A 13,653-nucleotide genomic window follows, 5' to 3' on the forward strand; every position below is an offset into this window, starting at 1 on the left:
ACTGTTCATATTACTCTTCCCCGTAATCCCTTTAAAGTTATGTGGCAAATAGGACTACTCACGTGATCAAAATAAACCGGTTTTGCCCAGAAATTCTTAAGCACAAAGAGGCACATCGATTTGATTTTATTTTGACTCTTTATTTTTAGTTTATTTTATTGCAAAGCTCTCTTGACTGTAGCAGGCGTTCTCCGCTTGAAAGAAGAGTAACTCGCTATGGCCCGAAATATTTTATGGCACATATGCCATAAAAGAGGAATCTAAACAGTGAAAACCAGCCAAGTAACATGCCGGCAAAGATATAGAATGTATGCTTTCGAAAGAAAGAAAGAAAGACTTAATTTTAATGTTATGATACATTATATTATTATTTATTCAATTATTATACATTTAATTATTTCTGTATTCGCTCCATTTATTTATCAATTTACTTAGGCTATGTCTAGCCAATTTCTAAGTTAATGCATTAGAGCTATTTTCGAAAAAATATTTATATCTCAAACGAAATCAACGTGTCAATTTCCCGCATTTATGAGCGATAATTCCTGAGAACCAATATGCTCATGGAAACGCTCTCAGGACTACATCCAAAACGTGAGCTGCCATTAGAAAAGGGCTAATAAATTCCTATTAAGTATGCATTTATGCAGTGATTACGTGAACTTTGACCTCTGAAGAGTTGCTGCAATTAGCCTCAACGTCCACCACTTTCCTCCTGGATCTATGTTTTTTTAATTTTTTTTTTTTTTTTGGTAAATGGTGGACCAGAAGAGAATAAAAACACACAGTTTAGACAAATTAATGTCTGAAAATTCCTCTTGCACGCTTCCCGATAGATAGCTCTAGATAGATATTAAGATCCTGGTGCTATTATTGAAACACAAATGTTCTCCCATTCAATCTTGTGCAGTGCTTTCCCTGAAAGGTAGCCTCTGAAAGACCTTTTTTAAATTAATTATATCTTGTAAAGGGTTTATTTTAAGAATCTATGCCAATCAATTTTAATAGCTGTTCCTGGTTTTACCAACAGTATGGCTAATTGGCGGAGAAAGCGAAACAGAAGGGGGGAGAGCAAAATATCAGCAAAATAAAAGAAAATGTTTTAAGTTTTTAGTAAACATCGCTTAGCAAAAGAATAATCGGAAATTTGCTGCTCTCGTAGAGAGAGCCTGAATCTGTAATTGTTGCCTTTACCAGAGCACTGAGATAAACCGCTGGGACTCATTCTAAAGTGACCCATCACTGAATTCATTTCTGCTTGAACTTTCGGTGAACCTGAGATTAAACAGGGGTGAGCAGCTAAGCAGTTTGTTGTTAGCTGCCTTTTCAACAACCCTTTCAGACTGAGTAAATATTGATCTGTTTCAATCTGATAGCCCCAGAGGAAAACACCAAAGCATCTCAACAGCCTCCAAAAGTAAACTTTAAAGGTGAACGCCAGTATTATAGAAAGATGCTTAACTTCGTTTGACATTTGGACGCTTAAAAAAAAAGACTATAGTAAAAACAAACGAATTGTAAGAAATTTAAAAGAAAATGAACCTCCTTGTCAGGTCAAATAATGCTTTTATTATGAACATTATTTTATGTCGCCCTCTTTACTTTCAGTTACAAAAATCAGGCGCCGGAAGTCTACAGATTTTCATTCAATTTTTCTTCATTAACGATTTTTTGTAGCGAAACCCAAGACAAGACTTTGAAGCAGAACGTGTTAGGTCCCTTTGATGTAATCTATTTGGGCAGCAAAAAGATACGCAGGTTTTCGTTGAGGAAAGGTAAAGGGTCCTTTGGAAAGGAATCGCTTGCCTGCAGATTTACGCAGTGACAAGCAGGAACTGCTACATTTAGTGTAGAATGTATTGCTATTCTTTCTGTTCCATTAAGCCGTCACCGGGGAGCCAGGTTGCAGAACCAAATTCCAACATGTTTGGATACAGTTTTCGATATTGAAATCACCTCATTGGCATGCAAATGGCACTTTAACACATTAAAGGATCGGGAAGAGAGCCATCTGTTTTACTTTGTGGCCTTACACTAATAAACAAAAGGTAAAGTATAAGCCAGGCGGGGAAATGAAAGAAATATCTGCTTCTGCTTTGAAGTTCGGCTGCATTCACAGGAGCCTTTGGAGACAGCCCTGTGCTACGGCAGATCTCTTTGCTCTTGATATGGCCGACGCGCCTGCAAATCAAGGCTTGTCTTTTTTGACACTGAAGTGAAGAAAATTTCGTTGAGCCTCTATAGAGCCTCCAAGCAGAGTCAGCCGCGTTATGAGCAGCCTAGCCTTTGTAAAATTTGCCTACAGATGTGCAGGGAAGGAATAAAAAGTTATTTGTTTGGGCTGAAATTCAAAAGTTAGCATCATTTTTATACCTCACATGTCTAGCTGAGTATGTTTGTACTCAGCCCTGAAATACAGTCAATAAAAAAGAGGGGTGGAGGGAGCTTTCTTTTAATCTTCAAACTGTATTAACTTGAATCGAAGTATTTCAGGATTTCCTAAAATTTACCTGAAAGAACTTGTTTTACGCACAGCGAAAGCATCCGATCAGTGTAGATTACTGTGCGTTTTGGCAAGAACAAGTTGTGTGTATCACCTGGAGGTGAATTTCTCTTTGAAATAAGGGGCAAATGTGTAGCATTAGAGTTCCATCTCCATGAAGAAGAAGCACCCAACTTTCCGGTTGTTAACGTCCTAAAGATGTCACTGGCAATGTAAAGAGGAGGGAGAATGAAGCTGCATTTCTTGGGTCAGCTTTATATTAGGGATAATGAAATGTGACTCTCTTAACTATTGGCCTACGATGTGAAGAAAGACTGACTGAAAACAGTTTCTTGCTTTTGAAGAGAGCTCTGTTTATAGATATGTCAACATTCAGTTCGAGGTGAAAAGGTTAGCACTTGAACCAGGAAGTGCTAGTATTTGCGTTTCAAAAATAGATCTAGTTCATAAATTCCCTCCTGCTGCAATAGAGAGGCGAGCTTTCTTATATTTTCTAAAGATAATATTGCTGGAACATGAAAAAGGAATCAGGCTTGTGTGATGTGGCACGGTTGAAAGGAACCGCAGAGTTCTGACCTCAGCACAGTAACGATTAGGAGAAATTACTTTTTATTAAGCAGCAATCAAAGGCCACATCAGTGAAAATGAAGAAACTGAAATGTTGAGCTAAGTATGATCAACAACGGCACAAATAAAAAGCACCCAAACCAAGTATACCTGAAACGTGACTATATTTATTACAGACATTTTAGGACCCGTAAATTTTGCTCTGGATTCATCATTTACAGAATCTCAGAACCTTTAAAGATTGTACAGAAAATCAGGAAGATGGTTTTCTCACAAATGACAACTGATAAAACTCAGTGTACCTTAAGTACATCGAAGCACTGTGCATCATGCAATGTTCCATACACGAATCACATAAAATATACATTCATTTGGCCATTCATCACATTTACGATTTGGTCGAAAAGACATCAAGTCTAAGGAAGGATTAATATGAAAATAGGCGTAGGTCAGGTCTTTAGGGTAATATACCCTTAGGTCCAATATAATCCAGCACAGATGGGGGAGGTGAGGTGGGAGCACACTAAGCAAAGTTTACAAAACCCAGTGCAATTGAAGCTTTTTTCTTCTATCTCATTAAAAGAAATGGTGCTATTATTTGAGGTATCTGATTGACATTAACAAATTTAGCTGATATGATCATCAGTTTTAACAATATAAAATTGAATCAACTTTGAGAATGTACCTACCCTATTTAATCTGATAATCTAGACATCATTTCTAAAAAATCTGTAAAAAGATAAATCTCTTGGACAAAGTATTTACAACCAGCAAACTCATACACACGAAAAAGAATACATTAAATTAAAGGATGAAAGGTCTATAATTCGTGTAAACACTTTCAATAGTGCATCTTTTCATGAGGTTATGTACTCCATATATCCTGTCTTTATGTAAGGAAAAATATAGAAACCTCCTTGCAATTTTATTCTACTGAGAGAAACTCGTAACTGTGCCAACAAATCTTCTGTAGCAAACAGCAGCGCTAGCTGGAATTTTAAAAAATATGAATTTTGAATAAGTGGTCATCAGAAACCTGATCATGGAAACCACTAATTTGTTTAGTTCTGCATAGACTAAACAGCTGGGAAACCTTCTAAAACCAAATTCTCTTGAAACAAGTTGATTGATGTAAAGATGACCTAAAGATTAAAATATACTTTAAATCAACAAGGCTTTGCTAAAGATGTGGCTTTAGAGTGGGAGTCATATATCTAAAACAGTGGGGGCCAGAAATATTTCAGTTTGAGGTAGTTAGAGTGTCTGAGGTAGATGAAGCTGGTGAAGGGGTACATGGGGATGAACTGGACTTTTCTGATGATTCCTCTGTTTTTTCTTCACTTCCTGTCGGGGTAGCAGGGGAAATGGGTAGCAACCCCTCCTTCTCTCTTTTCTTCTGCTTCATCCTACGGTTCTGGAACCAGATCTTCACCTGTGTTTCATTAAGTTGCAGTGAAGCAGCTATCTCCACCCTTCTGGCCCTTGTCAAGTACTTGTTGAAATGGAATTCTTTCTCCAGTTCTGTGAGCTGCTTAGTGGTAAAATTGGTTCTAACCCCGGTGTTGGGCTGACCTACGTATCCGTACTCTCCAGCTTTCCCTGCAAAAGTATATGAAACGTTAAATAAGTGATGTACAGGTGACATAATCAATATGTACACAGAGGTAAAGCGATATGGAACAAGAACTTCTTAAAAAGAGGGACAGTGAGTGATGGAGTGTGAGGTGCTAACATAAAGTCGGCCACTAGTGTGTATCAAAGGAAACTTGATAAGTTGTTTACAAATTACAAGAAATATTACCACCGAAAAACCCAGCATGGAACTGCCATTATATCAGATTGATGAACCTGTCCATCAGAGGTCTCAGATCTCCTTACCTATAAACAACAAAGCACCTGTACACTATAGATCAGAAGGCAACATGACTTGGGTTCGTTTTGTTTTATTAAAGAAAGTGGAAGAGGAAAGAAACAGCCCCCTGCTCTGAAATCACGACTAACCTGTTTTAGGCGGATTTCTTTTAACTTTCATCCAGTCAAAGGTTTGTGCTGGAGGCGAGGTCTCTGCAGAAGGAGAGCGACAAGCTTCTTGGTGGCTGGCATGGAGAGGGGATAAGGAATTACTATAACTCGCTAGAGTCAGATTCTGCTGCTCTTGTCCGTATGGGGGGTGAATGTACTGAGCGGGACCCACCGTGCCCCCAGCATAACCTTGGTGGGGGTGATGATGCTGGACCATGGAAGATGAGATAGTTCCAGAGTAAACGGCCGGGGTGCATGGGGGATACCCTCCACTTACATCTGCTTCCTGATTTAGTGCGTAGTGACTGTAACCCGCGCTGAAGTTCTGGGTGCCATATCCCGGGCTACAGCTAGAGTGCGAGTAGGACATGCCCAGGTTGTTGTTGTGATGCTGGTAGGCACCGGTCTGGTGGTGGTGATGGTGATGGTGGTGGTGATGGGGACTTATCTGGACCCCTCTGCCAACCATAAAGCGATCATCTCCGTTGCAGTTACTGGCAGTGACCGCACAGGACTGGAAAGTTGTAATCCCATGATCTGGGGGAGGATGGGCTCGGGAAGAGCATGCCCCGGACTCTGCGCTGAGGATGGGGTAATCGAGGAAGGAACTCATCCTCGCCGTGTCCATTTATCACCGAGTGTCCGGGTCTTCGGAGTCCTGGGTGACCGTGCCAACTTTCTCACTTCCTCCATGGGGCCAGGAGAAAAATGATATGAATGTACAGTGAGAGGTGGACACGTGAGGGCGGCAGCCAATGGCTGAGCCTCCTGCTAAAATTTCCCTGCTCCTGCTGGTGATGGATCACCGTTCCAGTGGCATTTAAATTCCGAGCGCTCCTCCATCAAGGTGACGCGGAGCCACCACCACCTCCTCTCTCTCCCCCCCCCCGTACCCCTCCCCCTTAGCCAGTGGATTGGGGCTTCAGAGCCGGGGCCAGAGAGACAGTGTGAGCCCAGGCGCTCAGCCTGCAGCAGCTGACGCGGAGGCGCCTCTGGAGGGGGGTGGAGGGGGGTGCTCCTACTGAATGGATTACAGGGCTCGGAGACCCAGCTGGAGGAACCCAGGTAAGACAGGCGCTTCCACGCTTTCTGCGCGCAGGGCAGTTAGTGGCCTCACCCTTCCCCGGAGCGCGCTTGGGAGTATTTCTGCCACCACCAGCACCGCTCCGGGGGGAATCGCCTTTACAGATGGTCCGAGAGTGCGCCGCTCTTGCTGGTGCGGTCAGGACAGCCCGTCCCCTCTGCCCTCCGGCTGGCTGGTCCTTGTGCGGACCCCAGCTGGACTGGCAAGAGGGCTGTGCAGAAGGGAGCCTCGCGCAGCATTTCGGGGCTGGAGGCATTCGGGGGACCACGCCTGGGTGTCCCCTTTCCTGGAGCCTCCGCAGAGCCCCGCGCTCGACCAGCCAAGAGTTAAAGGGGCTTGTCCATGTCCATCCCCATCCCCAGCGCGCCGATGTTATTAGCATGGAAATTAGGCGCTTTTGTAATTTAACCCCATTGTGCTGCAGGCAGGCGGGCTCGCCCGGCTTCTGCCACCGCGCCCAGGCATGGGGCGAGGAGTGGCTGGAGCGCTGCCGCAGCGGCCCCCATTTGGGGCTCTGCCCAGCTAACCACAGGTTACGTGAGCTCCGTAGGTTTCGGGGCTGGGGAGGGAGGACAGGGGAGGGGTCAGGAAAATGGATGATGACTGCAAAAGTGGGGCAGGCTGGAAGCTTGTCCAGGTTCTGCAATCCCATCTGCTGGGGTCCCGCGGCGTCTGTGCCACACACACACACACACACACACTGCGTGAGATCAAGGGACAGTTCCTAACGATAAACACACCCAAACAACGGATGACACGCCATGGGGTAAGGGGGCGGGGGAGAAAAAAGGAGGTGAAGGGCCACAGCAGTCCCTAACTCCAATTAATTGCCTTTGTCACTTGGTGGCTGCGTACTCCACCACAGAGTATACAAGAGTAGAGGGGAGAGTAAACAGATGGCTGCTGGCAGAGGTGTCTCCCCCCACACACACACTGTGTGATCTCTCTCAAAATTTGCTAAAACTTTCTCTTGTTCCAGCCAAGGAAAATAGAACCAATGTATAGAACAGTATAGATGATCGTTGGTATTTGCCATTTGATTTCACGTTCCCCATATCTATTCAGACGGATACAGGCAGTTACAGAGCTTGTCAAACATGTGCAGCCAGCTACTGAACTTCGGGAATAGTTTTATTCTTGTCTTTTTCAGCCTGGCGAACTGTGGGTGAATTTATGCAGATACACTTCAACTTTGGCAGATTTTGTATTATCACCATGCCAGATTGATTGTTTGTATTTTAAAATACAAAGAGCTATTTCCCCCTTGACTCTCCAGCCCCCTCCCTCTAGCCACCCACACATACTAAGTGCAACATCCTCTTCCAAGCGAGAAGCCACCAGAAGTGTTCGAGGCTCCTATTAGGCCACCCATGTATCCATCTCACCTCCACAGCCTCCCCTGACGCCACCGAAAAACGAATATATGTTCCTCCTCCCAATTTTATCCATAAAAAGATTTGTCCTTCCATTTTACAGTTTACAAACATGCCTAGATACCAGCTGTTTGAAAAGGTTCGATTTCTTAAAATCTGTGGGGGTTGGGGGAGGGGGAGTCCAGCAAGCATGTATGGAACAATGCTCAACCTTTTTTGGCTGCAGTATTGTCTTAGTTAATTCTTGTCAATCAGTTGTGATAAGGGCTGTATAAATCAGGTGCAAACACAGGCTGGAGAATCTGTTTACTATAAAAGAGAAGGCTTTGTCCAGGGTGGTTTTTTTCCCCCCACTACTTTAACGATTAACAAAACTGTTTAGTATACCGTATATGTATAATTTATTTATAAACATCGTTGATGTTATACCATCATATTAAAAGAACAGAATTGTTGGCTAAAAGAACAGTAAACTTCTCTCTATTTAAAATCAATATAGCTGCAAATCTATCTGCACATAGAATTCCTCTCTATATATTTACCCGTAATTTTTGCCAAATAACAGCTCCTCTGCTACTCTCCTCTGCTTCCTTTAAATCGTTTCCCTTCATTTCTGTACCATTGTTTTGAAGAAATCCGCGTCTTTTGTCACATTGTCTCTTCTCTAATGCCTCGAATTCTGCTGCCATTACAGAGCCTCAGTGCAACATAATGGGAAGGGGACACACCAGGATAAATATCTCTTCATCCCCCCGAAGAGAAAAGTTGCCATCAGACACGGTCGCAAATGCACACAAAATTCAGAGCTGTGCTATTTTAAAAGTCAAACCTTTCTGCTAGCCCCCAGCCTGCCTCCTTTGTTGCTTCGGTCCATCCGGGTTTACAGAAAGTCGAGTTTGCATCTCCAGCAATTCAAGCCTTTGAAGCATTTCTGATGCCTGGTGCACATTCTTGGGACATTCTCCAAATAATACTCTTTGTGTCTCCCCCTCCCCCACCCGACACACACACACACTCAAGATTTAGGGGTTACAATGAGTTTCTTTGAAGAATTGTATCTCAGATAGATTTGCAGATAGTGATTTTAAATATAGCTTGAGAGACGTTTACTGGTCTTTCACTAAACAATTCTGTTATTTTAAGAAGATGCTAAAAGATCACTCTGTATATACATCATATATAAATATCTAAAGCCAATCACATATTAACAATTAAATCCCATTGGAACCCTGTAACCTGCGTTAAAATACTTGACGGAACTGCCCTCTTCCCAAAGCGAAAGTGCTGAAGCAGCGAGAGAAAAGAAGCAGGCCCGAGGTTTTTGAGGCATCCGCAGCTTAGCCAATCTGTTGTTTTAAACGAGCAATAAAAATGAATTATGACTAAACGCCTTCTAACTTAATGGTTTTAGACGGGGTTCCCCGGCTCCGGCAAATACGTACGAGGATTTTTATTTGTGCATGTGTTCCTGCCATTGATCTCTTTGATGACATTCTCATTCATAGAAAGAGTGTGATTTATGAGTTTAGGAAGAATTGCATCCAACCTCTTCCAGCTATTGCCCACGCATCTCAGCTCCACAACGTGTTGCGGATCAGAGAAACAACACACCTCAGCTGAAATGGAAACAAACTACTTGAGACAAACGAATCCATTCACTGTGTTTCAGAAATATTCCGGAATACTCAGAATCAAGGGTCTACAGATCTGTGGGCGGCAAAACTATCGGCTAGCATCTGTTGCTTGATTTTAGAAGAGTAAAAAACGCTCACCTTCTGAGCTAGGTAATTAATACCGATAATATTCTTACCAAATTAGCTGGAGTTTTTAATGTGCTTCTTTACTGCTGTAATTGAGGAAGTAACACATTTTGGAGAGGGGGCCGCTGAACTGGCTCCGTTGAAATTTGAACATGTTAACCATTAGCTTCCAGTTTTAATGATCAACCCTTGGCACTGCAAACCTGTTTAAAAAGAAAGGGGCTTTTTTGTTATGGGACCCCCACAGAAATCTCAGAAAGAATAGCACAAAGAACTTACGGTCCGTCCTAAATGTATTTTTACATAATAACTTTTTTTTTATTTCCTCTCTTTTTTAGATTTATTTTGGGACCTTTCAGCACCTGGGAGCTAATCCAAGGCGTACTTTGTTAGCATTTGTATTTTTAAAGAAGTGTTTCAGAAAACGACTTGCTGGACACCTAAGCACTGAGTTATAGAAAAAGAGGATGCTTAAAATGAGCATTCCACCCGTGTAACAAGCCAGTTTCTCCAGCAGGCACGTTTCCCATTTACAATAGATTCTATTTTGTCTGTAACCGCAAAGCTGCATATACATGATGTTTGTCACAGTTTAGAAAATGCAAGACCTGTATTCACACAGAGAATAACGTGTTATGTGTACATTAAAAGGAAGAAATCTTTATGTGAGCTCTGTGGGCTTTTAGTTATATTTGTTTGTGAGAATCATCGGGTACTTTGACTTGACTTATGAGAACCTTTGCAATAAAGAATTTAAATGTGATTTTTTCTCTCTAATAAATATATTAAATTACCAAAAGGAGAGAGATTGTGACCAGAATGTCTTAATTTTATTTCTGAAGTTAAATAAGGGGTTGAGGGGGGGGATACGGGTTATGGTTTGAGTCTAGAGAGAGAGAGAAGAAAGCTACTTGTAGCAAACAAGAATTTATTCTACCAAAAATACTTATGACAATGCATCCTAATGTAATACAAAAATAAAAAGAAAGTGAAGATACAATTCTATATGATCACTTTCTTACAGGCCTCATATATTGCTTTCATAGAGGGACCTAGAATGTGGCTAGGTTAAACTGAACACAACTAAAACTTCATAAGAAACAGTAAAAATGGCTCTGGAACACAGTAAAGGGAATTAATAAACAGAAAATACTGACCAGGAAAAGAAAAATAAAAGAAAGTAATTTGAAACAAGCCATAACCGTTGGCGACAGGACGTCTTTAATTTCTCAATAATTCAGATGCTGCAAGTCAATTGTAGTGAGTGTGTCTGTAAAAAAGTCAAAACTGTCAGCAGAAATATCTACAGGACTGTCCAGAGAGCCTGGCAAACTGGGTGAAACTGCATCTGAAAGCTGTAGGCAGGAATCTGTGGAGAAAACATTAAAGTCCTGTAAAGAAGGTACATCTAGGGCCTCAGGACTGTCATTGTTCAGGCCAGCTGCACAGTTCTGGGCCATTGTTGATAGGCAGTTTTGAACAGTGGGTGACTGATGCTGAAAATGTTTCAGATTTTTCTCATTGCTTGTTAAAGGCGAAACTGGGAAACTTTGGGACTCTCCATTGTGTACATTCTGAGCCTGCTGTTGAGATAGTGCATTTTGTTGAAAAGTGTAACCTTCCCTTTCCAAAAGAGCACCTGAGACGTTATTGAGGGTTTGCTCAAAGAGCGATTTCTCCTCCTCCTCTTTTGCTTTCTCGCTGTCCTCTAGATTCTTAAATTTCCCCTCACTGTTTTGGTTCTCTTTACACTGGGTCTGTCTCTTGTGCTTCATCCTCCTGTTCTGGAACCAGACTTTTACTTGTCTCTCAGTCAAATCCAGCAAAGCTGCGATCTCTACCCTCCTTGGTCTACAGAGATACTTGTTGAAATGAAATTCTTTTTCTAGCTCCAAAAGCTGGGTGTTGGTATAAGCCGTCCTCAGCCTCCTAGATCCACCGTTACCACTTTCGGGGATTTCATGAGACTCTGTAAAAACAGATAAATGCACAGTTTGAGTTTTAGCATCCCAGCACATTCCACCTCAGAGAGGGGAAAGATATATAGATATATAGATATATATAGCATAAAATATCAACTGCAACAAAATGGCCGCCCTTGGCTGCAGTAAATCCATTGTGTTGCACTCCTGTGCTCCCGATACTGTGGACCCCTTTCCAATAAAGGACCTCAATAAAATTATTGCATCTAGCTCCCAGACCTACCAGAGCAAACTTTATATTAGCCATACTACAATTTATAATTAATGCATCAGCTGCTTAGCTGAGCAGGAGCAATCTATCACTCTTCATTACTGTCAAATATCCTAACTCTAGGACAGCGAGACAAGAGGAGGTCAGCTCCAACTCAGATAAATCATCCCACATTAAACAAGTTAGGGAAAGTTTGGGGGTTTTAATAACACTGTGGAGCCCACCAGTTTATTTCCTCCTCCTCCTCCTCCTCCAGACCATTTCCAGTGAAGTTGGGAAAGCAACAATCCAAGGAAAAGCGCTAGCTCTAGGGGAAAGTCTTTTAACTGACCTTTGTGGCTTAGGCAGGCTGGTCCAGTGGCTGAGGCTGAGGCCGAAGCAAGCGGGAGGGTAGTTTTCTTGGAGGCTTTTTTCTCTTTCATCCAGGGGTACTCCGGAGGCTGCAGGGCGCCAGCTGGCACCGGGCTGCTGCTGCTGACATTGGGGCTCTGCTTGGGACGGCTGCTGCCGGTGTGGCGAGGGTGGCTGCCTGGGTTCAGGCTGGGGATGGTCTGCTCAAAAGGAGGAGGAATCAGTGTCGAGTGTGAAAGCGTCGAGTTCTTGATTGATGAACTTTGAAATGTATCACCGACAGGGGGAAAAGATGTCAGGCACTCAGCAAGCGATGGCTGACTATTGATAAAACCAATCTCTCGCTCAAATTCGAAATTCATGGCCTTCAACTCGCAGCCCCCTTGGAGAAAAAGTTCCCTCTTATTGAGGGTTTTTTGGGGGGAGGGGGGAAAGGCCCAGGAAAAAGGAGAGAGAGAGAAGAAAAAAATATATCATAGAAGATCGCTGGTGGGGTGTTTTTTTTCTAATTCACTGATTACAGCCGTATGGGGACCGTGCTACTATTAAACTATTGAATTCATGGAGACAAGGTTGAAATTGGACCGAATTGGCTGTCACATGATTGCCTCTGCCCAATGACAATTTGGGCTTTAATCAAAAGAAGCCACTGTCTGTTTGATTGATCCAAAAAAGTCGGGAAGGAACGCCTCATTGGGGGCCAGAAAGGCTTTATTTACACTTTTTAGGGGGGAAATTATATATCTGTATCTATCGGCTTTGCGTCCTAATCTGAAATGATCTGTGCGTGCTAGTGTGTATGTGTGTGTGTGTGTGTGTGTGTGTGTGTGTGGTTGCCTGTCCTGCAGAGTGCTGCCCCTCATGTCTCCTCCCGCACACTCATCTCATTGTTTGGGACTGTCAGGAAAACGCTTTGCACCTCGCAAATCATTTAAGCACCTCAATCTGACGCTTTGAGTCATTAACAAAGTAATCCATTAATCTTCAAAGTTTTGACACCTAGGGCCCCCACATCTCAGCCACATAAGAAGTTGCACCCAGGCAGGAGTTACTGGCAGAGAGTCCTGCTTTTTTCCTGGGGAATAGCACTTCCCCTAACTAGTTTACTGCTCCCGAATTGGCATCTCTAAGACACTTTTGCTTTGGGGGGAGAGAGTATATACAGTATGGAGAACAACTAGCCGCCGATCTCTGAGCCCATTGTTTAGCAGGATTTTCCGCTGCAGCCTTGCTCCTACGGGAAGAATAACATAGAAACAGCTTTATGGTCATGACTTTTCACTGCAGTTGACTTCACAGAAGTGGACCATAATAGCTATATCTATATCATATAGATGTAGATATACTGTAAATACTCTAAGCCATCTAGTGCATTAGTTTGTAAACTATACTCGCGTCTGCTGACATGTTTTGCTTAATAACCGTAGTAGACTGGGTCTGGTGAGTATGCTCAATTGCAGGGAAATATATTGGAAGGTAGTGTCAGATATGTATATAAATATTAATATGTCAGGGGAAAATGCTGCAAGGATTCTAACTTGAATAACTGTACATGATCTAAAAGCATTTTACTTTGTTTACAGTCGTTTTGATTTAACACTTACAGAGCTATGAAACTACTGAACGCTGATGTTTTGAAACAATTTTTCTAATCAAATCGAGAAGAGTGGTAAAATATGATGCTAAGGGCTACAATTATTAATTATTATTATTATTATTATTATTATTCACAATGAATATATCCGGAATTTTATTTTCCACAGCACACAGGCCATATCTGTTTCGTACAGCTTTTTATAT

The 13,653-nt window shown here is 42.4% G+C and overlaps 2 protein-coding genes and 1 long non-coding RNA gene across 3 annotated transcripts; 1 reads left to right on the forward strand and 2 right to left on the reverse strand.

Annotated features, from left to right (window-relative positions):
• Nucleotides 1-4,310: 4,310 nt before the first annotated feature.
• HOXA1 (homeobox A1) lies at nt 4,311-5,720 on the reverse strand. Its single transcript, XM_032773811.1, has 2 exons — nt 5,072-5,720; nt 4,311-4,669 (listed from the first exon to the last, which is right to left on the reverse strand). The coding sequence occupies exons 1-2, from the start codon at nt 5,718-5,720 to the stop codon at nt 4,311-4,313; spliced, it is 1,008 nt and encodes a 335-aa protein (XP_032629702.1).
• Nucleotides 5,721-5,934: 214 nt separating this feature from the next.
• LOC142046198 (uncharacterized) lies at nt 5,935-9,976 on the forward strand. Its single transcript, XR_012655097.1, has 2 exons — nt 5,935-6,157; nt 9,648-9,976. It is a non-coding gene; the product is annotated as an uncharacterized LOC142046198 (long non-coding RNA).
• Nucleotides 9,977-10,278: 302 nt separating this feature from the next.
• Nucleotides 10,279-12,215, reverse strand: HOXA2 (homeobox A2). Its single transcript, XM_032773812.2, has 2 exons — nt 11,834-12,215; nt 10,279-11,278 (listed from the first exon to the last, which is right to left on the reverse strand). The coding sequence occupies exons 1-2, from the start codon at nt 12,213-12,215 to the stop codon at nt 10,539-10,541; spliced, it is 1,122 nt and encodes a 373-aa protein (XP_032629703.1). The 3' UTR covers nt 10,279-10,538.
• Between the last annotated feature and the right edge of the window lie 1,438 nt (nt 12,216-13,653).

The sequence above is a fragment of the Chelonoidis abingdonii genome, chromosome 2 (assembly GCF_003597395.2).
Source record: "Chelonoidis abingdonii isolate Lonesome George chromosome 2, CheloAbing_2.0, whole genome shotgun sequence".
Classification (NCBI taxonomy): Eukaryota; Metazoa; Chordata; order Testudines; family Testudinidae; genus Chelonoidis; species Chelonoidis abingdonii.